The sequence below is a fragment of the Larimichthys crocea genome, chromosome XI (genome assembly GCF_000972845.2).
Source record: "Larimichthys crocea isolate SSNF chromosome XI, L_crocea_2.0, whole genome shotgun sequence".
NCBI classification, from domain to species: Eukaryota; Metazoa; Chordata; class Actinopteri; family Sciaenidae; genus Larimichthys; species Larimichthys crocea.
In genome coordinates, this window is record NC_040021.1 from 20,916,132 (window position 1) to 20,944,046 (window position 27,915).

Below are 27,915 nucleotides of genomic sequence, written 5' to 3' on the forward strand. Positions count from 1 at the left end.
GTTGCAACAAATGACCACTGTTACATGTTCAGAAATGCAGGCGTCCTGTGTATCTGTGCTTGCTTGCTCTGCCTCAGCTACCCAGATGTTTGTCACAGGAAATGGAAATTGAATTTTGAGAACTGATTGTTCAGTTCCGAACTAATAAATTCAATTTCAAATTACAATTCAAATTCAGTTTTTTAATGCAATTATTCACGTTAAGCAATTCAAATTCAAATATAAATGATTCAGATTCAGTTTCTGGTGGCACATATTTCAGCCCATATAACAGACGAGGAGTGTTTAGTTTGTATCAGCCGTGAATTTAGAATTTGTATGTTTGTCATCTTATTTCTAATAATTCAATATAACTGCAGTCAGAATGAGTCAGTCCAGAGAATTACATAACATGGCACAAACTGATCCCGAGTCAGTCTCCTTGGGCAACATGTTTCTTCCTCACACACTAGAGGACAGTATTGTTCCACTGAAAGGCGCCCGTGGGAGTCTACCAACCTGCGGCTCATTTCCTCAAGAGGAACTCATCATTTTGTGAGGTTTACATTGATAACCTCTGCTTAATGCTCCAAATTAGAATACAATAGAAAGGAAAAAGACATTTTTTTTTTGTCAATACTCAGAGTGAAGCAATGGGAAAAGGGATTTTTTTTAGGAGATATGCAGAGTTTTGGTGAGTTTGAAAGTTCAGAAAACCAATTTTACATCCATTGTGTTTAATTAATTAAGTTACTTAGCCAGAAAATTAGATTTTTACACCAGTAATTAACAGTTTGTGCTTCAGCACTCCCATTGTCCGATATTTACATCTGATTGAACCATCTTGAAAGCGCAGTGCTGGTCCACTTCCAATTTGATTCTACTGCATGTTTCTGCTCAGACACGTGGGAAGATTAGCAAACATTTGTACGTGATTTGTTTAGTCCCAAATCTACAAAACACAATTTTAAAAAGGGGAAGTCCACTTCATGAGAGCTGAACATTAGTAACAGTTCTCATAACACAAACTACAAGAGTGCAAAACAACTGCTCAAGCCACCCACACATGCATGAAGAGTCACACCCTCGGGTCTCACCTCGCAGTGAACCAACAGACAAAAATATATTCAATTGCACTTCTCTAATTCTTTTATTTCACAGAATGGCATGTAAATATGCGTAATAAGAAGGACATCACGGTCAAAACATTCCTTGTTACTTAGAGACACAAAGAGAGGTGCAGCGAGATGGCGGAGTCTGTTCTTCTGATGACGATGGTGACGTCAAATTGGAGTGAGCTGCTGAAAACATGATTGGTTGAGGTAACTGGGGCAGGATTCTGTGAGAGCAACAGAAAGACATTACAGTTTGTTTTGCCTCCAAACCCGAGTTACAGGGACGTTGTTGAACCTGCCACTGCGACTGCTCCTCATGCCCAGGTACTGCCTGAGCAGCTGGTTCACCCGTTTCTGACTGTTCCATTTGCGGGCAGATTTCCGGACACCTATGAACCCGCCATAGCGCTTTTGTAAGGGCCTCATGGGTGAGCCAATCAGCTTCCTGTATCCGTGGCGCCCCCTCTGAAAGCCACCAAAGCGTTTGGACAAGGTGACGGCCTCTGAGGTGTCATCCTCGTCCCCCTCTAACTGGCTGTCACTCTCCGCGTTCCTCTCCTCCCTCAGCTTCCTCTCTTCGTCCGCCAGACTGAGATCCAGACCCTGCAGGCCCTCCCCCTCCTCTGAGGAATCCAGCAGTGATGAGTCATACTGGACACTGCGCTGCTCAAAGGGTGTCTCATCCTGATCCCCCTCCTGGTAGTGCTCTGCGGCTGCAGACTGCAGCAGTTCACTGTCTGAGTTCAGGTCCAGAGAGGTCAGCTCCAGCTCCTCTCCTGTTCTCTTGAACAGAGCGCCTCCCTCGGAAAGCGTGGGGTGATGCGAGAGCCTCACGGCACGTTTACACACCTCCCATGTGAGCGAGGAGGAGACGTGACCCTCACACTCCAACAAACACACCTGCAGAGGAAGAAGAGAGTGTGTGTTAAGGTCATGCATACATAGGATTCATTTGAGTAACTTAAAACTGTTTATTTGTGTTTACTCAGAGTAACGTGTAGCCATGGCAACTGTTTCTAACACCTGAGAAGCCCTTATCCATAGATTGAGCCGCTTGAGTGAGGCTGCTGAGCATCCTAGTGTTTGATTTGCGAGTATTGGGTCTGTTTCTCATTATGGCAACACAATGAAGTCATTCGAAGAGTTAAATCCCCACAGGCAGCAACACGAAGGCCTAAAGAACACATGACGACCACAGTGGGAATGACAACGTACGCCACTCAAAGTGAGTAAATGCCTCATTCACCAAAAAACATCATTTTTAATTCTTTAGGAGCGGAATCTGTGACAGAGCACACAGAAAAGAAACTACACAGGAATCCAGCAGTGAGATGTGAATTTACATGCTATTTGAGTGGAAACTGAAATATCCCCACTGACATCATGTTGTTTTATGCTTTATAGATTACCAAGATACCGTTTAACATGCTATAGTAGCACAGCATTGTAAATTGTCCATCAGATTTGATTATCCTACTAGTTTTATCTCCCACAATACTGATGCTAACAGCCGCATGTTATGGAGCCACATCAACATTATCAGTATTAATGTTATCGTAACTTCCAAGTTGATTTTTTGTTTTAATCTTTTAAAAGCAAAGTTTTTTTGATTTTATTTTTTTTTTGCATCAAAGTGCTTTACAAAGACAGACAGAATAAAAAAATAACGACATTTTGGAAATACAGTTTAAATGCAGTTAAAAGTCAGAGAATGAAAATATCTTAAAGTGCATCTTAAAAGTATCAACAGACTCAGCCTGTCTAATGGACTCCAGGAGGCTGTTTGTGTATGGAGACACTACTACTGGGTGGGGACGATCTGAGGGCTTTAGTGGGAGTTGAGAGGGAGGTAGTTGTGGGTATAATCTGCATCTGATTTGAGATGATTCTTCCTAATGAGAGCATGTAAAGACAGAACTATCTTATATCAATGTTCAATGCTTAAATCTACATAAATCAGCTTTTTTATGGCTACTTGGGGGTAAAACTCAAATGAATGTAAGTCAAATGAGTGATCTCCTTTTAGCTCTCTTTTGATCTTAAAAAAATTTAACTAGTCTTCAGCCACGAAATGTTTTACTTGGTTTACTAGCTACTTGCTAGTTTTTTATTGCTGTTTGCTGAGCAAGTAGCTTTCAGTAGGCCTACCATTACTTTTTGGCTGAAGATAGCAGCCTGTTGGGTTGGAAAGGGGGTTGATGAGAGTGGTGAGACTGAACAAAAGTTGTGGACCAAAGAACCAAAACAATAAGCTGAAAGATGCTAAGATGCTGTGCGGGGCTATGGGGAACTGGAGAGCTGGTTCATTCTCTGTGGGTTTGTTTCTATGAGTTTCTACTCCTTTCGCATTACACATAGTAATTGGAGTCATTTCTCCTATGAAAATATTGAATGTGCAGCCTTAAGAATGTGTCAATGGACACCTTCTGTGTGCATGTTGCCTTACCAGTATCAGTCAGTCAGTAGGAAAGATGAGGTAAACATTTACCTCTAACATTTAATAAAACAATTTAAAAAAAAGCTTTTTTACTTACTTGCAGCAAAAAAGGAAACAAGTTATGTTAATGAAAGATCTTTGCATAACTTTTAGTGCCTGTATGTAAATATTCTGTCTATGGTCAGCAGCTCATTCATGGCATGAAATCACACTTCCTTTTAAAGTCGACGACTCTTATTACTTTGCTGTACAACCAGACGCAGGCTGAGAAAACAGTCTCTTGACCTGGATGAACCAGGTGTCATGGGAGTTAATGGGCCTTGTTCCTGCTGCATTCAGCGTATATGGAAACTTATGTGCCAATATGAGATGTCCATCATTTGATAAATGTGACATCTACGTCTGCAAAATGACTGACAGCACAAAATTGGAAGAAATTACAAATTAGTTTGAAGGACAGCAGATAAATTATGCCCTTTGCTGACAAAATGACTTTTTTTTTTCTTTCATATTGGCTCTTCAACTTCTGGTAATGATATTTTTGCTCTAAAAATTATATATATGTATGTATCTGGTAATGATATTTTTGCTCTAAAAATTATATATATGTATGTATGTATATATGTATAGTGTTTTTGAAATTGAACCTTATTTGGATTCATTCCTGAACACCACAACCTTACCAGTATAAGAAAAAGAAAAAGAAGAAGAAGAAGAAGAAGAAGAAGATTCATTTTAGGCTACGTGAAAATAATATGACCCTAATTTTTACCCTCAGAATGAGACTCAGTTTTTCATTTGCCCTTAAATGTGGAAAACCACAGTACATTAGTTTTTCTTCACAGTAAATATATCTGAAAATAGGCTACAGCCACCTCGCTCCAGAGATTTATGCACACACATCTTTCCCTTGTCCCCTTTCTTAAACTCCAGAGCCCTCCGAGTTAAATTTCAGTTTGAGGTAAGAAGCAAATCCCATTTACTCGTCAAATCCCGCTCAAATGAGATAAATTGCATTGTTATCGGAAAACCTGCTCACATCAAAGGAATGAGAGAAGAGGGAGTTCCGCTGTGAATCTATCAACGGAAATTAATTATCCATCGTAAATGAAATGAGCACACCAGGGGATTCTCCACGTCAGATCAATGGAGCAATCTAAAGGAGTTTATGAGCGAGAGCAGATGTGTGTATGTGTGCGTGTGTGTGCATGTAGTCATGTATTTATATACTTGTAAAAGCCAGAGGATAAAACGGTTGTGAGAGCACCTCATCGTGAGGATGCTTCGATTATATTTTGTTTTGTCAGAACAGTATGCTTCAGGATCAGCACTTAGGACTAGTACCAGGACTCGCATCGCATGTCCTTTAATCTGTCAAATAAAGTCTAAACAAAGCATATTTAGATTAGGTTGTTGTAAGTTAAAGTGAGGAAACTCCTCAGGGGTTTACAGGGAGCAGAAGGAACTAGGGTTCAAGGGTCACCCTTGAAATTTAAATGGCCACCCCTCTGTGCCATGTAGGAGTCACATGTCATCCTATTACACGTAGCAAAAAGGACAAAACCATCTGTGATCCTTGGATGTGACTAAAACAAAACTTATCTCAAAGGTAACACAGATGTGTTTTGTATTCATACAGTATGATAACAGAGTTGCTATACACTTTTAAAAAATGTAAGACCTAAACAACTGTGTTAAACAAGCATAAGTGAGCCTGTGTGGACGGACGTGGGTGGGTGTAGGTACTGTGCATTCCTGTATTTTTGACTTTGACATGTTGATCTGAGTTGTTTATGTTGATCAGATGTTATTTGTGTACAGGTGAAGCATGTGGAGCTAAATTTCCTTCAACTGTCCTCTTGTTTCTTTTATTCACAGTTTGTGAATGTGCGAGACGGCGTACGTGATAAGTTACAACGCAAGAAATAACACGCAAATCTACAAAAATAGATTCAATCAACATTAAAACAAGGACCCTGGATAAACAGTGACAATGTGTCAGCTGTGCCACCTGTGAACAGTCTTGCAGTCTGGCAGCATTAACACAGTGTTATTGCACTCTGAAACCGGCGGTGCTAAATTGTAAAAATACCAATTTCTACGTCATGTTACTTTAAAAGAAACAACAAAACCGTCAAATGGGTTGGAGGGGGTTGAATAATGAGTAGGGCCACAAAAATGTTCAGTCAGACTCTATATTTAAAACAATTAAGACCCATAGCTGCTTTATTTTTGGTATTTTGTGTTTATTGTGTATGTGCATGCCATCACTGCTCTTTGGTCTGTCGTTCATTCTGTGCATTGCTGCTTGCATGCTGGTTAGTCCCTAAACTATTTCTTTGTTCTGGTGCCAACTGTGTGCGAAGATAGTAAAGTTGAATCAAGTTAAATGCACTGTTGCACATTGGAGTACTGAGGCTTTTTCAAGTCTGTAATGAGTTTTAATACACCAGACAATATGCAGAAACTGCAGATTATGTAAATAATAGCTGTGTCGCGGATAATTAGCACAAAAGATGGCATTTACCTTTAAGATTAGCATTACACAATGAATGCAGTGAGAGGAGAGGGTGATAGTGTGAAATGCTAGGTGTTGGTGTGTGTGTCTGGGTGAGCGTACGGACGCGTTCATGAGTGTGTAGGTGTGAGCTCTAATAAATCAATGACATGACATAATAAACACCAGCGGCTTCGCTCACACTCTTTCAGGCTGGAGTAGGAAACAATGGAATTGCTCAGTGGATTCCATCTGTGGCTCAATGGGAAAGCAGCTAACACAATGAGGAACTGATAAAAATGTGTCAGTCACCAGTGTAAGCCCGGGCTGATGATACTGAGCAGCAGTCAATTACAGAGTTCTATTACAACTCCCAAAAAGGTCCCAGCTGTCTTTCTCTGCATCATTATCAGCTAAATTAGCCGTCCTGCAGCTATTCATGGACGCCCACGGACTATTTTTACCCGCTGACTCGTCTCGCACTGTTTGGAAATGAGATTGTGTGACGCACTGAAGTTTTGGGTTCGAGTTTCGGAGAGCTGACCGCATTCTCTCTGTGCACAGACTCGCATCTCTTTGCGTTGGTGACAAAGCGCTGCACAAGTGCTGGAGATGCTCACACATGCAAATAAAGCCCCTCCACTATGAGACAGAAACTATACCAGTTTTGTGCAGTTGAAACAATGTATCTCTGAAAAAGCCAACTGTTGAAGGACAGCTTTATATTCGTGCATCGTTTGGTGAAGTTTTCTAACTCTATCTGAAGTTATAACCACTATGCAACAGATCTAAATTGAATTCGAGCGGTCGCTTTTTCATTTATTGTGGTTTTGTATCATTTGGTGTCTAGAAAAACAGATAATAAATAGGAAAAATGTGACTGCTTTGGAAAAGAAATTTCATTATGTGAGACACACTGCCTTCCTCCCCTATGTTGCCTCCATATATATTAATTCCATTCATATTAACTCCATATACACAGACGAGCACTATCAAACTATACAGAACACTTTACGCAGAGGCTGTTATCATGACTGAAAATGACTTCAATAAACACAAACACACTTCTATGTGTTGAAGGCTTGCTGCAGCTGTACCATCACTGACACACACACTACAGTGCTGACAAGGCGTTAAGCGGATGCTATTATCAACAATGACTCACGTCGACACATACACACACACGTACTGTACACACTCACCATGGTGTTGAAGGCATGCTGCAGCTCCTGCTGCTGTAGGAGCAGACCGCAGGCCACACACTCCCCCTGGCAATCGCCGCGTCCAGGGGTGAAGAGACATGCCAACAGCACCACCAGGTACCACAGAGGGATCTTCATCGCTCAGCACACAGGCAGGCAGGGACAAACAGGAGCCCAGCAGGTAGAAGAGATGAGTCTGAAACAAGGGTCAACAGCTGGAGAAACAGGGAGGTAAAGCCTACGGGATGTGATTCCAGCCTACGGGGAGAAAAACAGTGAGACAGGAATATTGCATCAGTTTCCATTTCATAGGGATCATTAGCTGGATTTGGGCGGTCAGTCAAAGCGTTGGTGGTGGAAGAGTGTTCAGCCAACACCAGGAGATGGACAATGTGGGTGGGATGTAGAGAGAGCACAACCTGAGGCAATAAATGAGAAAATGGCTTTTTTTCCCCCAGTGGGCAGGAAGTGGCCACTGCAGGCTGGGGGAGAGGATCACAGATGGAAATCATACGCTACAGCAGAAGTTGAGTGGATCTGTGTTTGAGGAGATCAGGGTCGTCATGGGTCGTGCCATGTAGCAACAAAAGCCACTTGGTGGAGGGATAGAGTAGTAACAGTTTTATTCAGTGTGATGGGAGATGGCAGGAGGGAGAGCATTAGTGTCTGTGTTGGAGTAAAACATGTCAGTTCCAACTAGATAATAGATGTTAGGTGTGGAAAAAGACATTGTAAAACTTCATTTGTGTGTAAGCTGGTGGAAGATAAGATGAATAAACTCCAGAAGATCCAGCTGTCTACAATCTGTGAACCAGGAGCACTGTGTTTGTTGTTTGACCCCCACTCCCTGACCCCCATCTACACCGTCACTCACTGCTATATCATCCAATAACACAGAGATAACAGAGGGAAAAAAGGACATCATAGATTGCTTCAGCCTCCCCAGAAACATTTGCCATGGGCTCTGCAGGTTTATGAACCAAGACCGTGGCTATGATGGACCAACATACTGCTTTATGTTCAGTTATGAGGATGTATCCACACCACTGCAGAGTTTTTGACCATTAACAGTGGTATGGAGCTTTTTTTTAATCAATTTTATTGATCTTGGCACCTGTAAGGGATGTAACCATGGAGGCGACATACACTCTGATCAACAGGTGGTGTGAACATGCTGAGATATGCTGCGGGAAAAGGCAGTGAAGTAGAACCCTAACTCTTTAAATCTGCATTAACTGTTTTTTGGACACTTGGGGGCAGTGGAAATGCTGCACTGATATATTAACATCAACACAAGTTGATATGGTTGTTCATAGAAAGTTGAAAAGTAACAGATATAAAGCAACATTAGCATTCATTCAGAGTTGTATTCATGTCTACCTGGAAAAATGACACAGCAATATTAACTTTAGCTCTGTTTTAGTTGCTACTAACTTGTAGGAAAAAGTTCTTTAACTGCTAAATGCTCCACTATGTTCAGCAGCTAGTTGCTAACTTTATCTATCTGCTGTTTGGTGCTAAGCAGATAGTGTGCAGTTTTGGTTTGTTTTTTAAACATAGCGATGGAAATGTACAGTAAACTTTGAGACTGTAAAATCAAAACAAATAGCAGAAAGATGCTAAAATGCAGCAGAGGGGAACTGTGGATTCAGGTGATAGTTTGCCACTACAAGATACCTTTCACACACATAGTCATTTTATCTATTGTTGATCTAAAAATATTGATTTATCTTTTAAAAAATGCTACAGTTGAATTTTGGCATAATATATCTACAATAACCTGAACAACCAATGAAAAAAATAAACAGACTGTATGTACATAAGCATTCCTGTAAAAAGAAGAAGAAATGTAATTTAATTAAGTTTGTTCCATGAGCAGTGAAGGTCTATGCAAAGCTTCATTCTGGTAAAATTACCGTCTTTCAGGAACATGTTTTTAGATCTACTGACTCCAGCTCCCAGTTTAGTCACAGTTTATTTTAGGAAAATCACAAGTTCCTTGAAAGAACTGTGCCATTTGGTCCTACCCAAAGGAAAAAGTGACAGTACACTACAAAATAATTAATTCAGAGTAATTATTTGTGTATCCTCAAGAGTCTCACAGGCAGTGCACAGCTGAATATTAACTTGGATTAAATGGAGCATTAATCAACTTAACTAAATCAACTAAACTCTAGTAACTTTATCGGGCCATTGTCTCTATTGACCCTGTAATAAGTAGCAAATTATATATAATAAGTAGCAAATTATTTTTGTTATTTACCAGAAACGTAAGACGAATGTTCAAGGACATTGCAGGGCCCACAAAAATGCATTAACTTTTAACTGTGTGTGCAGCTTACATATTGTATAATTAGGTCTTGCTGTTGAGTAATGCATGCTGAATAAAACCCAAGCTGGAGCAGTGATACACTTTATATGACTGTTTATGAATATTTATTCTGGAAGTTTTTGTAAGTTATTATTGCTCAAGTTAAACTTGAGGTCACATATAATGTGTTGATCTCTATACAAACAACAAAGCTGAAAAATGAATATAATGAGGATAAAATAAGCCGGATAAATAATGAAGCCCTATATTGGGAATGAGATCTACATTTACAATGATAAGAATTCCTGTATGCAAGGTTATGTAACATTAAAGATTAAAAACTGCTGTTAATGTTGACCCATTGACAGCTTCATTTGTTTCAATGAAACCCACACACAACGTTTTCACAGTTTTGATGAAAACAAGCATCTGAAATTACAGCGACACAGTCCCAAAGTAGACTTCATATCGACCATTCACAGAGTGGGTATTGTATTGAGGGTATTGATGGCTGCACTGAAGTACAAATAAATAAATAAGTAAAAACTAGCATGCCGTGACCACTTCCACTTTACCACATTCCCACTCGTAGTCAATAGCATATGAAGCAGGTCGCGTGTGACTGCGGCCCATTTACAAATATATAAATGGCTTCATGGGAAATCATTAGAGGGGCCTGTTTGTTTGCTTTGCTGGGATGTTTTGTGCAATGATCATTTGCCTGCCTGCTGACTAAGCCCATTTGATATTGTTATGTTTTCCCTTAAGAGCCCCTTACTAAGTAAGTTGAACAAATGAGTAAACCAGTACAGTGTAAGTGATGGTGTAGGCCCCTGGATACGCTCCAGCATTACAATGATGTGGCTTTCAAACATTTCAAACCAGTGGGTATTAATATGAAGAGCCATTTGGGGCTGCACTGTGAGCTTTTTGTCAAGTCGTGCAATGTCTATCATGAGCTTTATAATTAAACAATGGATGTCCATTTGTTTGCCTCCACACATTCAGAGGTTTATGTTAGACATTGTGATTTGGGCTTTTAGCTAAACAATATGGAGATGGTGGAATAGCACATTATCAAAGACATGCATTCAACAAAATATATTCACATAAAGCTTTAGAACTTTTTACATTTTACAAAGCTGGTTCAGCATTTTACATTATTTGCTTCTCCTGTATTTCGAGTACATTTGTAGGATGAAAGCATAAGATGCTAATATGAATACATATTTAAAGAGTAAAAATTAGTATTTTTGCAATTTAGTGTCCCCAGTTTCAAAGTGCAACAGGAATTATATCCCTTATGATCAAAAACTAGAAGGACTTTACTAACAGCCAAACATCAAGTAAGTGTTTCTCTACTTAGCTTCCTTCATTGACGTCCTCTTTGGGGGTTTTTTTTGCCATTAGCTATATTCATAGAAGCATAGAAGGCTCTGGTTCTGGCACGACACTAGCTCAAAATTACATAATGTAGAAACACGTGTACAGGGTGCAGAGTCAGTGTAGCATCAAAATGACTTAAAATCGGTTATTCTGTGGTAGGAAAGTTACACAATGTTGCTTTAATGCCCTGGTTCAATTCAGCTTATCAAAGAATTCTTGATTATTGATGATTTTTACAAAATCTCCATAACGAGTTATGTTGAATTTAGTCTTTCATTGTAATTACCTTGATTGTTGAACAAGTATTAATTTAGCTACATCTGTCTTTCAATGTATTGGCAGAAGAGTGATTTATATCCGTCTAAAACCCTCTGGAATGAGTTACCAAGCCATCACCTGGCACCGAGGCTCTTTTGAATGGAAGCTGTTATTGTCAGCGAGAAACAATTGACAAGGATATTAAGTGTTAATGGGCAACAGTGTCATCAATCTGTCGCCTTGACATGTTGATAGCAGGTGCAATAGTGAGCTGGTTGTAATGATTTGTATTGGTTTGACTTGTTGACACAGGATGGGTTAAAAGTGACTGCACTTGCTTGATGTTTATTTATCACACACTCACCTCTATTTGCACACCTCTTGTCCCCACACAGCACGGCGCACTTAACCCTTTACCACTCAATAACGCATCCCATTAACAGGAGAGTGCCCTGCTCTGACTTTGCTACACTGAACGTGTTTTATGTAGAGCAATATTCTCCATCAGGATGGCCTCATGCAGGCTGTGTATATCTGAGGTCTAGCTGTCTGTCTGATACAGTGAATATGACAGGTTTCGATTTTGTCCAAATTTTGGGATAAAATTGCCTCAGTTGATTCCTCAGTGCAGCCGAATAGAAATGCATGCAGGCAAACAAGGAGCAATTTAGGAGAATGTGAGCTACTTTATTTTCTTCCTCTGAGAGTAAGTGAACATGTTAGAAACAGAATAAGGCAGAGCAAAACTCACAGAAGATGTTCTGAATCTCTGCTTTCAGCACTGTGATCATTAGATTGCTTTATCTTGAGCTGTGTATCACAGAATAATATTCTATATTCATATGGAAGAATCTATAATCATGCGATTTACTGCCACACAAAATCATTTACACAGAAAGGGAATGGTGAGAGGTGTTTAAAAAATGCTGTGCACCTTTTTTGATTGCCTGTATGTCAAACTACTAATGTTGGCTTTTCTTTAATATAAATGAGGGCATTTATGTGGTTGGGAGGATCTAATAAAGATGCTATCATGTTGCATTATGGTAAATGTAGGATTTAGTGTTTTTGAAGCTTCTCCTATACTAGGGAGTAAAATTCAGGATATATGCTGCTTCATTTTTAACAAGTCTTTTTGTGAGTTCCCTAACTTGAAATTGGAAATTGGACTTCACCTTTAATTTACTTAGTTTTGCTCACTGAAGGCTTGAGCATATTATTTTTTTTACTTGGATGAACTTTGATAATATAAAGGTGGAGAATTTAAATCAAGTGGTGAGCAGAGTTTGGTTCTTCGCTGGAAGAGTTTCTCATCTTTTGGTCACGACCCTGTGTGAGTCACCTAGTGCACATGACAATAGATGTTAGCAGCATGGCTCTCAGGATATATTGGTATGTCAGTTGGTCAGTCACTGTGGTCTAGACTGAAATATTTCACATATGCAGACATCCATGATTCTAAACGGATGAATCCTAATGACCTGACTTCTCCTCTGTGCTACCATGAGGTTAACATTTGTGGTTTTAAATCAGATGTCTCTATAGCCATTGGATGGACTGTCGTGCAATTACATTACAGACATTCATGTTCCTTGCTAACATGCTAAACCAAGATGGTGAACATGGTAAATATAGCTTTGTCAATGTTCATGAGGTCAGAATACCAAAGTATGCAATCATCAAAGAAAACTTGGCTAACTTTCTGCGGTTGTGAGAATGTTGGCACCTAAAACAGGGTCAGGCATTAAAAGGTTGAGAAGCCCTGGATAATGTAGGATTGCCAGTGATTTGGTGTGAAATGGTCATTTGTAATTGAAACACTTTATTAAATGGGGATATGAAATGGGGATATGATCTGAATATGAGAAGTTAAATCTTATTGGGCAACAAAAAATGCATTACTTTGGAGTAATTGCAGTGATTCAGGTAATCAGTGATGTGTAATGATATTTTTAAATTCACCCTCATGCCTCACTTTCCTCGGCATGCATGGATTACAAAATGGGCCTGTCATTGTGCCCAGGAGCTCCTGACATCCAGGGGCCAGAGAGAGTCACAGCTTTTCCATATCTCAATAACTTCAAATTGAACACTCGGATCTGTGACACTGAGCCATGAACCTACACACTGCTCTCTCTGCTCTATTTCAGTAATGATATAATTCTTGGTCTTGATATTGCCAACGGTCCATTTTAGCCACCATTGCCTATAAATCTGAATACTATTGCAGCTATCTTTAACTTTTCATATCATTTGCATAATCTAGCTGACAGAGCACGCAGTTGACTGGGTGCAGAGCGCTGATATATGATGTAATGTACATGGAAGTGGTGATAGCTGGGAATGAGTGGCTCCTGCACACCAGGTCCCCCCCCCACACACACAGCACCAAGACAGCATGATCCGTCCACGGAGCCTGAGAAATCATTACAGAGAGCTTCATTTGAAAATAGATTTTCATCATTCACGAATACAAACAACCTTGTGCCTCTAAATGAATGCTGGCATGAAAGCAAAAAGAAAATGGACTGTAGCAAAGGACCTGATGTCCCTCCACTTTTAGATGAGTCTTTCCATCTTGCACAAATGAATGCTTTTACCCAGTTCTCTCCCAAACAAATGTACAGGTTTGTGCTTCCATTAGAGTTAACTAAGACCCTGAAAATGTTTCGTGTTTTCAAGACAAAATGTTTTCCCCTTTCAGTCAAACAGGAAGCAATCAGAGCATTCATGAAAGGGCTACTTTCTCATGCATTTAGTTTTTGTTTTCTGGGTACATTCTTTGTCTGAGCCTAAAATACATAAGAGCAGGAAGATCTGGAGTAATGTTCCATGAGTTTACTGTCACTTAAGGGACCGTGTGAAAATTATTAAGGGCAGTAAGGGGGCAAAAAAGTAGGAGTTATCCGTTTCTTCTTTGTCTTATTGAAAATTAGTCCAAAAATTTGGGGAATTGAAAAATTTGGGAAAATTGGTGAGATCGTCTAAGATATTATTCTTATTTATTCTATTATTCTATTCTATTGTATTCTTTGTGAGATCAGTTTTACTGTTAAAAAAAGAAAAAAGGAACAAGAAAAGGGTGCATAGAGGCACATTGACAGGATAGAAGTTTTTTTCTTAAAAATATGGAGAAGCCATTTTCTTTTCTTTTTTTTGCCACACTGACAGTATAAAGAATGGACGTTGTATCCATGCTGTCACACAGGTTACTGCAGAGGTGTTTTGAAGCTCAGAATGTGCAGCTCTGGCCGCCATCATCTTGGTAGTCATCCCTCTTCCCCCTGCCGGCTAATCTAATCTAAAGATGTGGATCATTGGTGGTGGTTAATATAACTTGAACAGGTGAATGCTATAGAGACCAAAACAGTTTTTTTTTGTAACATGTTGTGCTGTGAAGTTGGACGTTTTAACACAGAGGCTTATGGAGAATGACTTGTTCTGCAGCCAGCCTCAAGTGGCTGTTTGAGGAACTGCATTTTTTTGGCACTTCTGCATAGGCGTGACTTCACAGCCACGGAGGTTGCTGCTTCATTTGCCATGAACAGCATGTCTTGAGATATAAGAGGGAGGGAATTGCAGTCAAGGAGAGGGTACAAAGAAAATTTAAATAACACAACAGGTGGTATTTTACGTTTTGATAAAATACAATATTAAATTCAGGCCTTCCCTCAGCCACAATACTTTTTATACACTCCCTAAAGACAAACCTTTTTGCACAAGTGCATGAATGATAGTGGGAGCCTGTACACTGTGTACAGAGTCGCAAAGTAAAGTGTATTAATAAAGCTAACGGTGGGATAAATTAGCATTAGTAGCGTTAATGAAGGGTGGAGAGGAGGCCAAGGTGTCATGAATGTGAGTGGTGGAGAAGAAAAGCTCTGTGCTCGTCTCTGACAAAGCTCTGACTCACTCTATCTCATCCATTAGTCGTCTGCATGAAGCTGAAAAACACAAAGGAGTCTGCTAATGCATAGATAACCTAGGGGTCTCTCTCCCTCTGTTTCCTTCCTGCTCCCTCTTTGCATCCACTTTCCGGTTCTCCTTGCTCCGCTTTCGCGTCAACACTCCCTTTCTTTTCTTCTTCTTCCACTCATCTCCCAGCGTTTCTCCTTCTCTATTTCCACGTCTGTGAATTATAGCTGAGATCTTTTATCTTTAATGACATATTGCAGAGGTTTACAGTGGTGTGTATATCTTATTAAAGGCCAAACTGGAACCAGGAGCCACCAAAGACAAATGGCATGAAGATGTGGTCCCTTTGTAGGATGGAAAATGATTAAAATCTCTGCTGTACCTAATATATCTCATGGGCCATTAATGGAACTTGATTAATTCCTCATAACCTGAGGAGATTCATGAGTGTTTTATCACCTTACATTCTGTAATCGCTTGTTGAAAATTCGTTGATGTGATATAATGGACCAATGAAAAAAGCGGTTTAGTGTCTGAATGGAGTGTGGAGAAAGACAAAGATGGGGCTCATAATAACGATTCATAATTCATAGTTTCTTCTGACATGTTTCTCTGGATGTCTGGGAAGAAAGTATGAAATCAGAACAGTCAAAGTCAGCTTTTTAAGGGGTTAGTTTACAATTTACAAAAAAAACTTTCTGGATTTTGGTTTTCCTTTCCCAGGTTTTAAGGTTTTGGTCTCCATCACAAAACAGTTGAGGTAAATGGAAGTTTCTTTGTGAAGCTCATACAAAAGAAAACATTTTATGACCTTGAAACATCTTTTTCCATCAACAGCATCCCACAGAACGCTCTCATCAGGACAATTTCTATAGCAGACAGTGGTGCTGTATGAAAACTGTTGACACCAAGATCTGTGGATTATCCAGAGTAACAGAGACATTACTCCTTGAGAATAGACGCTGCTGAAAATATCTCTTCCTTTTTCCATTTTCCAATGCTGTGAGTGCAACAATTGAAATGTCATTCACCTCCATTAGCAGAGGTGAATGGCAAAGTGGGACATCTCAGAAGATGAGCAAATAAAACCAGAACTTTCTGCACGGTTATATACATGCACCACTAGAGGTAAATCAGAAAACATGTTTTTTTGTATTATGGGTTGACCAACTCTATTTAACCTGAGATTACAGCTGTACGCAGGTACAACCTCGTCACCTGAATTATGTTTTTTATTAACATAATGAGGAAACGTGCCTGCCAAGTCACAAAATGTTGAAACTAAACAGTAAAAAGTTCACTAGCATTGTATTTCTGGTTTCCATTTAAATTCCCACTCAAGCAATACAACATCTGCTTGTAGCATTTAATGCATTACTAAACATTTTTATGGTTGCGCTTCGGCAACTAAAGCACTCGGTTAAGATTAAGGAAAGAACGTGGGTTTCATTTTTCAAAAGAAACAATGTATTTCACTGAAAATTTGAACCAATGATCTTTTGTTGTTGAGACATAACCACAGACGGGTCTCATGTAATAAATAATAATAATAAAGACCTTACTTTGCTCGAAAAATGTTGCCAGCAAAACATAATTGGAAAAACAAATATATAAATAATATCAGATTTGCACAGAATCCTATTTCCTTTGGTAGAAAGAAGTTCCAGCGGTTTTGCTAAGGCACATTGCTGCTGAATTATTGAAATGCAATTTTTTAAACAAAATTCCATTCTCAAGTGGACTCTGAACCTGACCAGATCAAACTAAGACTGTCTGCATGGGTAAATGCCACCCAGTAGATAAAGAAATATGTTTTTTTGTCATTTTGAATGAGCCGATCCTTTAATAACAGGAGGGTCAAGTTGTCTCTTTGAGAAATCGATGTGATTCTTTCTGTGACAACTGAGCAGACTCCATCCACTGCAGGATGTGAAAGCTAAGAACAAAGCTAAGTGGATCTTTTGGTGTGATTTTTTCCCCCTCTCACAAAATATGATTCTAGCTTTTAACCACATTACTGAAACACTGTTAGTCATGTTGGTGCCTTGTCTTTATAATCCTCTTCTGCATCCAGCTCACAGCTATGGCTTTCCCTTTGTTCCTCTGTCATTCTCCACTTTACAGTAACCTCTGTAACCCTTGTAAAGCTGAAGCAGTTCATTTTGGTCATCCTAAATTGGTTCCAGGCTGCCGACCTGTCTATGGTGTAACCCGCTTTTCTCCCAGTGTCTGCTGGGATTGGCTTTAGCTCCTTGCATCCCTCAACATAACAAGTGGTTTAACTGCGCACAGAAATAAAACTTCTGAAACGTCTGCTCCCACTTTCACTGCAGTCATGCTTGAGTGGTCATGCTTCTGCAACAAACTAGTGCTCATTGTGTGGTGACTCATCAGGCCAGATACTGTATCTCTCATAGGTCATCGACTACCTGTAATTAGACTGTACTTAATAAACTCTTTTAAGATGCCAACCCTGACTGAATTACTTCTAGAACAGTGGTTCTTAACCTTGTTGGAGGTACCGAACCCCACCAGTTTCATATGCTCATTCACCGAACCCTTCTTTAGTAAAAAATAAAATATGATTTTTTTTACTGGTGCACAAAATGAACCGTGCATTGACATCACCTTGTTCAAATAACAAAACCAACACAGTGCATGAACTCACAACAACTTACCTCAGTGTGACTTCTGCTGTTGCCTTTGAGAGACCAGTTCAGATATGCGTGGCTTCACCTTGGCAAGTGCCAGTCTCATGTCATTTTCACAGCAAGTCTATTCCTTTTCTTAGTTTTTATGTCCAGCATCCTCAAAAAAGATTGCTCACAAAGATATGTTGTAACAAATGGTATAAAAAATTCCAGGGCGGAGGCTTCACCGAACCCCTGAGACCCACTCACCGAACCCCTAGGGTTCGATCGAACCCAGGTTAAGAACCACTGTTCTAGAAGGTGTGTCGACATGAGCAGGAATCCCACCAAAATAAAGTACCAGAAAACAGGATACACCTTGCCTGATAGTGCCTGTTTGAACAACGTCTGTCTATTACAATAAACTCATCTAAATCTACAAGTCTGTTTCCAGAGTTTTACGTTGCATTGCCCTCTCACGCTATAACAATTTCTGCCCCCTTCACTTTCACAGGTCCTCTTTACAGGCTGCCCTATCATATTGGTGAAGATTGTCAATTATCCCCCCACCCCTCAGGGCTTTTCAGGTAATATAATGATCTACAAATATTAACTTAAAAAGAAGCTAGAATTGAACATCAGTAACAGACAAGACAGTAAGGTACATTGATCTTTGTATTAAATATGCAACATTATGTATCATAAAGTACTAATGAAACTAAAAAGGATTAAAATGATAAAAAGGACTCTTCACTTCTGAAACCACCAACTGTTCCTGCCAACTAAAACAGCATTAACTGACATTACCCTGATGTGTTTAACTGTCTATATCTTTGAAAAGCAACAAATCTTCAGATTTTAGAAGCCAAAAAGAGCAAATATTTGGCATTTTTCCCTTGAGAAATTACTGAAAACTGATGTTCCCCTTTCATTTTGTCACTGCCCTGGACCTCAGAACTCACACAGAAAACCACCAGAATCATGCAATACCACCAACCAACACCAACAGCAAGTCTCTCCTCCAAAAACCTTCAGTTTGAGGAGGATTTACACACACGTAGCCACAGGAGCATCTCTCACACAGCAGCGTAAATCCAGTCTGTGCAGCCACAGACAAACAGTGCGTGACTCAGTGGAGAGTTTGGAGGAGAAGGATTTCTCCTGCGCTTGCCGTTGTGCCCTTTCCTTTGCAGGAAGCATCCTCAAATGTCTAATCTGAGAGAATGTGCTTAATCCGATTTGGACGTGTCTGCTACAGCTCTACCGGTTTTCATGATTGTACTGATTACTGTACCTGCCTCTTTGCAGCATTTGAGTGGAGTTATTTCATACAGAAGCAGAATTGACAGATTATAAGGATCATAAAGGGTAAAGTGGTCAAAAGTAAAGGGCACTGAGGTTATGATGATGCTGTATTTGCAGCAAAATCCAAGCAAAGAAGCTTTAGATAACGTGCAATAGAGATGTTTTTTTATCTCTGGTTTTCTCCTGGCCTTAATGTAATCATATCTACTGAAAGAATCATAATTCCTGCGCCTGGATAACTATGTGCCTTAAGGAAATCTTATCTTATGTAGATGGTAGAGCAGAAAATAATTGCGTGAAAATATAATAAACTGCATCTTTTTTCCTCATATCCCGCATAGGCTATAACACTCTCAAATACACATTTGTACAAATATTAAGTGGAGATATGATACTCTTTATATTCATCTCTGGCTCCTTTCCGAGGAGCCATCATATCAGATCAATTGAGCATATCATTACTATTGTTCCCATCAATGTGCTCGCAGGGTTTCTTTTAATTGGGAACACATTTGCACCTGAGGGTAGACGCTCAACTGGGTGACATCTCCTCAGCAATCAAATATGTCCTTCATAGAGAGAAATCATACCAACGATTATCTCATTTAGTCCCCATGAAGCTGTGTTAATAGCTTCAAAATAATATTCCCTCAGTGCAATTCAACTTTGGATGATGGGACACCAGGAGAGAGCAGAGTGCAGCACAGACACATCACCTTTCAGTTTGGCTGATAAAACCGTGGGAGTCCGCGGGGAGATGGGTGCTGCTTGTGAACGCACTAATGTGAATCTTGACACTTTGATGTCGTCACTCCTCAAAGTTATAGAGGGGGTTCAGGTTATTTAGCTAAATAACAGGCAGAGACATGCAGTGATGCAGGGGGAAATGTTACATGGCTCTGAAATCAAGCCAAAGCATGTAGAACAAACTCTAAAAAACTTCTTTGAAAATGTGGATGCTTAAAACTAATTCAGCTGCTGACTTTGTGGAAAACAAAGGTTCTAACACAACAGGGACATTAAGTCCTTAATGATGCGCTCAGTCCTGCAAGCGTTACTTACAGCCCCACTGTATTTTGCAGTGTTAGGCAGCTGACGTGGTGTCATCATTGATCTGGTTACTGTTAAGCTGCGTTGACACCTGCACTAATCCATTGGACATGGAGCCGAGGGGAAGCAATCTAACTCGACCAGACGAGCTCCCTACTTTTATCAAGGTGAGGGCAATGAGGCTGGAGAAAGTGATGAACTGCAACAAGCTTGTGCAATGAGGCCAACAGATACGGGCAATGTGTGGCAAACTCGCTGTTCTTATTGCTCGGTAAGTCATCCTCTGATCATGAGGAGGATTTGTGTGCGTAAAGCTACAAGTGTTTATGAATATGATGCCAAAAATCCTGTTAACGGTGTCATCAGTTCAATTTTTGTGAAGGCAGCAGAGATCTTAAAAGCTTTTTTAAGTTAATTAAATAGAGAATGTTGTTGATGTACTGGCAAAAAAATCAGAGTAAATAAACTGCAAATAAATTCATAATATTCTTTTCCAGAAACGTGACGTATGATTAGGTTAAACCTATTTAAGATTCATGGAATGTGGAATTGGATTTACAAAAATAAGATGAGTTTTTATGGATCTTTGCACGATCTGTTATCAAGTATTAAAACAAACAAATTTTGTTAAATAGGCCCTTCAAGCATATAAATATAATTTTTGAGCTATTTTCAGCAGATAATGTCTCTAAGAAAAACACTAAATCCCTTTTATATGCACTAAATGAACAAAACTCAACACAAACAGGATGACTCTGACCACGCAAATCACTTAAGTAAATCAGTCCGTCACTCTAAAACACTGTATTTGACTGTGTTCTGTAAACATGTTGCATTCTTCATTAAACATTTCCCCACTGTGGAGTCATTTATCTGTGAATGGCACATTAACCCCACATTTTCTCCCCTGTCTGCGCGAGTACCGTCTTTACTGATAATGGGAAAAGATTATGCACATTCATTACCATTATCATTAAAATCATCATTATCATGCGCTTAGCATAATAACAGCATTCAAACTCATTCTTGTTTTTTTCACCTCACTTGTTCGGGTTGACATTGGAGCTGCTTTAAGAGGAATAAAATAGCTTTTGTCAATGTTTCTTTGAAGCTTTAGTGTGATGTATTTAATGTGACATACAACACTCCATAAATAAGCTGCTTTCGGGGGTGACATTCACTGACGTCCACCATGCTCCTTTGAGGAATTCAGTTGAAATATTAGGGCAAAACAAGGACTAGATGAATGTTTTTTAAAATGCATTTTTATCTTGTATAATCATTAATCTAATTTTTTATCACAATTTTTTATTTATTTGAATATTTTACATCTTTTTCTACTTTCACAGATTAAAATCAGTAACACCAAAGAACAATACAAAGTGCAGCTGAGTGACTAACAGCTTTCTCAGCACGATCCGGGACTTTCTCTCTTGTTAATTAAGTGGTAATCAGGTGCGATGTGGGTACTGCTGACGGTGACTGTGGTGCCTTTAGAGCCGCAGGGAGACGGAGTAATGGAAAAAAAAAAGATTACTCCAGGTGAGGATGGTTATTTACAGAATCACCTCCGAGGTCAAAATCCAAAATCACAGAGCCAGAAACGGATGAAGCAAAACCGACAAGCGATAAAAATGAAAGAGGAAGAATCCTAACAGTGGTTGTCCTTAAATGACAGCATTCCCCCAGGATCTATTAACTAGTGGCTTGAGCATACATGAGACAACAAGTCCTTTCCCAATTAACTGTTCTGTCATCTGCAAACAACTATCTTTTCTCATCTCCTATTTATTTAACTGCACAATCTCTACACACAGGTAAGGCTCACACTCATATGAAAGAAAGTCACACTTGAGCACTTCCTTACCTGTATCTGTGACGTAAAGATATTCTCTCAGAGTCCTCCTTCTGTGTCTACAGGAGACTTTGGTGGCTCAGCTCGTATCCGTAGGCTAAGGGTTTCAACAACTGAACGCATGCCTCCTCTGAGGCTTCTTATAATGGCACACCCCTTCCCTCCTGGCTCAACCCTCCAGTTCTCTCCCCCCCTCCCTTCCCCGGTCACATCACCATAGAGGAGAGCTAGAGAGAGGGGTGGATTCCCCCATTCTGTTACGCACAAACCCCGGACAGACACACAAGCCGTGGCCCGCTCTGACGTAGGAGGCATTGCCTACGCCACTGGTTTCGCCTTCATTGAGCCAACTAATGGGGCTCTAAAAATATGCATCATCCACTGTGAGATTGATCCAGAATTCCTATGTCTAAGGTGTCCAAAAAACCCACAACCTCGACGCCAACCTGCTGCCAAGGTCAGGCAAACAATAGCCCTTCAAATTGGATGTCTAAAAATGCAAGTTAAATATAAGCTAGAAAAGCAGTGCCATGGAAATGATCCTGGATCAATAAGGTTGTTTGTGTTGGGACAGACAAAACAACACTCTTTGTTGGTAGTGATGGCACACCTGAATAGAATAGAGACTTTATTATTCTTGTGAATAAAATAACCAAACAATGTAGAGCAGGTCAGTTAATGGATATAGCGAGCAGCCGGTATGGGACTGCAGACAGGAGGTTAGTATGAGTCATGCAGGAGATTTGGGGATGGAAAACAAGACCTACCCCGAGGTCCTGAGAGTTTTCTTTGTGGCCTGTGGTCTATAATTCATTTGAGTGTTGGTGATAATGAATAATGATGAGCAGCACTGTGATGCTCTATTTAAGAAGACTACAGTCAATATTTTTAGAATATTTAAAAGGACCAGTGTGTAGGATTTAGTGGAATCTTGCCATTCAGTGGCTGATTGCTACCATCTTCTTCCTAACATGAAGGATAAAATACAATGGTTGTGAAACACAGAAAACGTGAAAGGCCCTATCTAGAGTGGGACTCTAGAGTCACGACAATGCTAAAGGAGTCGCTCATAGTGATGAACCTACCAAAACCTGACTCAGCAGCTCCTCTTGGCTTTACAAAGCTTGATCACATGTTTTAGCTCATTGTTTAGCTGTTGAGCCATCAACATCACTGGGCACAGTGACAAACCGAAGAACATGGTAGAGCATTTAGCAGCTAAGGCCAGATGTTTCCCTCAAGAGTTGGTGGAGTACAAAAACAGAGCTAAAAGAGGATGAATGTTGTTGCTTACTTAAAAACACAACTCTAAATGGACGATAACGTTGCTCCATAACTGCTGGATGTGTAAATAAGAAACCTTTTTCTATCAAAGTAGCCATAACAACTTAAAAGGTGATGACATTTCAATGTTGTGCTAACAACTGGTTTCCGGTTATTGCAACATCAGGAGCTTTGAACTAAATATAATATATCATGATGTTTAGCAGGGATAATGTTCAGCACATTCAGAATCTTAGTTTAGTATTTTAGTGTTTGGTTATACACCAAAATACTATTACTATACTATACAATTTCATATTTTGACCTGATAAAGTGTCTAGTTAAAACATTCAGTTCAAAAAGGTTATTACAAGTTTTGCTGATGGGGACATGAATGTTTGTGCTATATCTCATCTATTAACTAGTTGTTGAATTTTATAACTCAAAACCACAACTATATACCTCGTGGTAGCACTAGAGAAAAAGTCAGGGGATTGTCAAAGTCATTAGGCTAGATTGTTGGAGAACCAAGATCATCTATGCAAACATTTGTGCCAATCCATCTAGTAGATGTATGAGATATTTCATGGATAAGTGAAAAATTACCTGCTGGTTGCACTACTTGAAAAGTAAGGGAATCACTGGGATTCATCCTCTGGGATCCATGAATATCTGTAACTAATAACTGTAACTTCAGGCAATCCATCCAATAGCTGTCGAGACCTTTCACTGCAAACCAGAAACGTCAAACTCACTGCAGGGCTAAATGAAAAGTCAGGGGATCACCAAAGTAATGGGAATTCATCCTCTGGGGACCAGGAATATCTATACAAAATTCCACATCAATTAATTTCAATATTGTTGAGATATTTCAGTCTACACCAAAATTTTGGACTAACCAATTTGACCAACTGACCAACATTGCCCTAGAGCCATGTTAGTAAGTGTGGCTAACGACTCAGTATCAAACGATTGTTAATACATGTGATGGAAATAACAATGATTAGGCTATGTCTCTGAGAATTACAGCAGCCACAGCAAAACCCTACTATTTTGGTCTTGAAGTTACACCTCCTCATCATAAGCTGACATTAGGTCTAGCTCCCTGCAAAAGTGTGAATGCCTGCCCTGAACCTGTGTGTGGTCTGATAGTGATGGATGAATTGGGTACATAGACAGAGCCCTCAGTGAGGCTGAGATAAGGAGCCCTGAAGAACAAGCAGCTGGTTCAGGGCCTGTCTGTCATTGATATCGCTGTTATCCACTGGCTGTCCAATGTCCACAAATGCTTCCTCTGGTGACCAAGAGGCAGTGATTACCTCGATGACAGGGAGGGTCACACTTAACTTGGCACCACGTCACATTAAAAAACAGGTTTGGGATGCATGATGATTGATGTCATGAGCATAAAGCAAGTAAAACCAGCTAACACAGATTTCGTCTCAAAACTTGGGGTAGTTAATCTGAAAATGTGAGGAGCTGTGATGGTGTCAGAGATCAGGCAGTACGTTTGTTTCCTCACGTACACCCTGAGGTTCTGGCATAGGTTGCTCTTTTCACCGTTCAACAATTCTCCAGGATTAGTAACGCAAATAACCCTCTATAAAAATGTGTAATTGCTTTCCAAACAGCCATATCACAACATTAAAGCAGTTCATTTATTCTGTTAAAATAAAATGTATTGATTTGTATCAATGGAAACATGATAAATAATTATTCTTATCAGCACTTCAATCATCCTTTTACCATGAATCAGGGAATGATGTATAAAATGCTTTAATAAGAAAGAAACAACACCTTTTAATGGGTGTTGCACTATGTTTTATATGCACCATTTTAAAAATCTGCAGAGAATGATAGCTGACATAAAAGAAAAAACTTATTATGCAATCAGTTTAAATGTATTATCTGTCCCAAGACAGTTCCCTATAATGAACTCTATTTTCCAATAAAGCGACATAAGCACCTGGCAGCATTTCCCTAAATTTGCATATGCATAAATTTGCATATACAGTGCATTTCACTTTATTGGTTTAATGGCTGCAACACCAAGTTAAACTTTTACTTCTTACACTAACAGCTAGATTTAAAAGGTTTTTTGGAGCCCAAAGTGGTTCTAAAGATGGATAGAAATGCTGACTGATGGCTGGTGGGCTCCCTGCCAAAAGAGTTTAGAACTCACAGACAGCTGCAACCAAAACTAACCAGTATTTGGCTCGTGTCCGCTGTTCATTTTAGAGTTGAACTCCTCGTCTCCTCTCCATCTCGCTCAGCTGAGGTGTTTTACCGTCCTCCTCCTCAATTAAACCCAATGATGTGAAACCAAAGGTGGGGGTGCTCTGCGAGGTTTATAGCATCTCGGGGCTTTCACCTGTCAAGACACAAGTGACTGTTATTAACAGGAGGGGCCTAAAAAATGAAGAATTACATTACCATCCCCAAAAGCCGCCTTAATTTTGCATGCAAGAAGAATTACACCTCTGTTTTGGAAAATCTGCAGCGTCAACCACTGAAAAACTTTCAGAGCGCAAGCATTCGGTGAGACACACAGCAGTATTTCACACATCTGTAGCCTATATATCAATCTGATTGCATAACCTTCCTTTTCAGTGCCAGCTGCAGATACCAAGGTACCAGATTTCATGTATAAACATTGGGTTCACACAATAGGAGATGCTGGTAAAAGACAAGATGGCAGACTTTGCAACAAGAAGCTGGCTTACTGAGCAGGAAAGCCATCATTTAAAAAAAAAGACAGCTGTGAAATTGACTACGAGATGCTAAGAAGTTGTTTACTGATGTTTACTCTTATGTGTGAGCAGTGCGGGACAGACATCAGGATTAAATGCAAGGGTTTCGACCTCAATCAAGGAAATAATTACTGTTGCCCCTCCTGTTGGTGGACTCCATAATTAGCAAGCAAAGCCCCCACTGAAACACAATTAGTCTGAAAACAGAGGTGATTAAAACTATAATTCTCGTTGCGCTCATTAACATCTTTTTTGGGAGTGCCTGGAATTCTTTATTGAATTTGTCGGGAAAATCCAATTCTGGCTCCTTTGTGTGGTTCCCACAAAACAGTTCCTTAATAAATTCTCCATGCAGAATGCACTCTATATTATTTTCAATGTCTGCATCCAGATATCTGTCAAAGCATGTGAGATATGATAATAGAATAGAGGGCATTTGCTTCAAGATAAAAATAAGTCAAGTGTGACTGGCTCCATCTTCCTCAAGTAATGAAGAGTATTCATGATTGGCATCGCTGATAAAAGCTATGGATCACATAAGCGTGCACACGCACACATATCAGACGCACGTACACTTCAAAGCTGCTCTTTTCTTTCACAGTGTGCTTCAGTGCAATGAATCACCATGTTTCCTATTATATTCTCTCAGAAGAACAAACACACACACACACCAGTGCTGTTATCTGTCATCACCACTGTTGCCGTGCCTCCACCAAAAAAATAGTCGATACTGTTGCAGCACCCACTTATTGTGTGCGTGTGTATAGGTGTGTGTTTTGTTCAGGAGGTCTTTTGTGATTAAATGGGACTGCAGCAATGAGGGAAGTTTGGTGTTTTTCTGTTTTTTAGTCAAATGAAATGGATCGAATACAAAACTGTCCTGGCTTATAATAGACTAGTGATTCAGATCACATCACTTTACAAAGGTATTCTCAGCACTCCCCATAATGCCTTTTCACAAAATGTTTGTCAGTGCAGAGAATGGGGACCCACTGAAGCACATATTTTAGTCTAATGTGTGACTCTGTCAAAATACTTTTGGCCAGGTACTTAGTTGTTCTTTATCTCTCTGAGCTATGGAAACTAATGAATAGCCAAATGAGACTAAAAGTTCTTCAAAATAGGGCAAAAACACAACATTTCAATTTGTAATATAGATATTAAATCCAAATAACATTCAGATACTTCATTAACTTGGCTATTTAGATATAAAATTAAGTATTTCCATGGTTGTTGTCACAAGACAGATGCTAATATCTGCTTATGTCTACAAATGACTAGTGATGTATCGATATGAACGAGCCGGCTCTTTTAAGTGAATGATGAGAGCTTGCTCCTGTCCGCGAGCCGTTAAATGCAATGAAAACAATTGGCTAGAGCAATTTATTATTACTTTTGAATACTTCATTATCAAGGATGTATTAAATAATTAAAGTGATATATGTATACACATATACAAATCATAATAGTGCTAAATTTGGCTGTTTTTTAAAAGGTATTAGTGATAAAATAAGGAGCCGTTTGGGAGCCGATAGAGCCGGCTCTTCTTGGTGAGCCGAGTCAAATGATCCGGCTCACTAAAAAGATCCTAAATTCCCATCACTACAAATGACTGACACGTCTGACAAACCTGGCAACATAAGGACTGCGTAGTTTGGCATTTGAGCAACTATCACCTTATGTTGTTAAAATGTATCGCCATCCCGTAAAATAAGTGCTTCTTTAACAGTTTTAACTCCTTCTGAAAACAATAGTCCGTCTCAATACCTTTAAAAACCATGAAGCCAGCTGACAGTACGTGACAACTTCCTCGTTAGCGGTTGTCGCTTGGACAAATTCGAATCACACTCAACGGCTCCGCTACCAACCAATCACAACACGCGCATGAATGTCTGTCGCCAATCACGTTGCACGTACGCACAAAGCGGGACGCTCCGAATTTAGACACGGAAGTTTGTCTGC

The 27,915-nt window shown here is 39.7% G+C and overlaps 1 protein-coding gene across 4 annotated transcripts; it reads right to left on the reverse strand.

Annotated features, from left to right (window-relative positions):
* Positions 1-218: 218 nt before the first annotated feature.
* On the reverse strand, positions 219-27,804 carry pnocb (prepronociceptin b). 4 transcript variants are annotated; one of them, XM_010741260.3, is made up of 4 exons: positions 27,721-27,804; positions 25,409-25,574; positions 7,231-7,426; positions 219-1,994 (listed from the first exon to the last, which is right to left on the reverse strand). In XM_010741260.3, exons 3-4 carry the CDS (start codon positions 7,366-7,368, stop codon positions 1,341-1,343), a joined length of 792 nt encoding a protein of 263 aa, XP_010739562.2. In that variant the 5' UTR covers positions 7,369-7,426; positions 25,409-25,574; positions 27,721-27,804; the 3' UTR covers positions 219-1,340. The 4 variants fall into 4 exon arrangements, with proteins under 4 accessions (XP_010739562.2, XP_027140259.1, XP_019123239.1 ...); XM_019267694.2 differs by having other exon boundaries at positions 220-1,994; positions 7,231-7,488; XM_027284458.1 differs by lacking the exons at positions 25,409-25,574; positions 27,721-27,804 and adding an exon at positions 21,953-22,037.
* Positions 27,805-27,915: the final 111 nt, after the last annotated feature.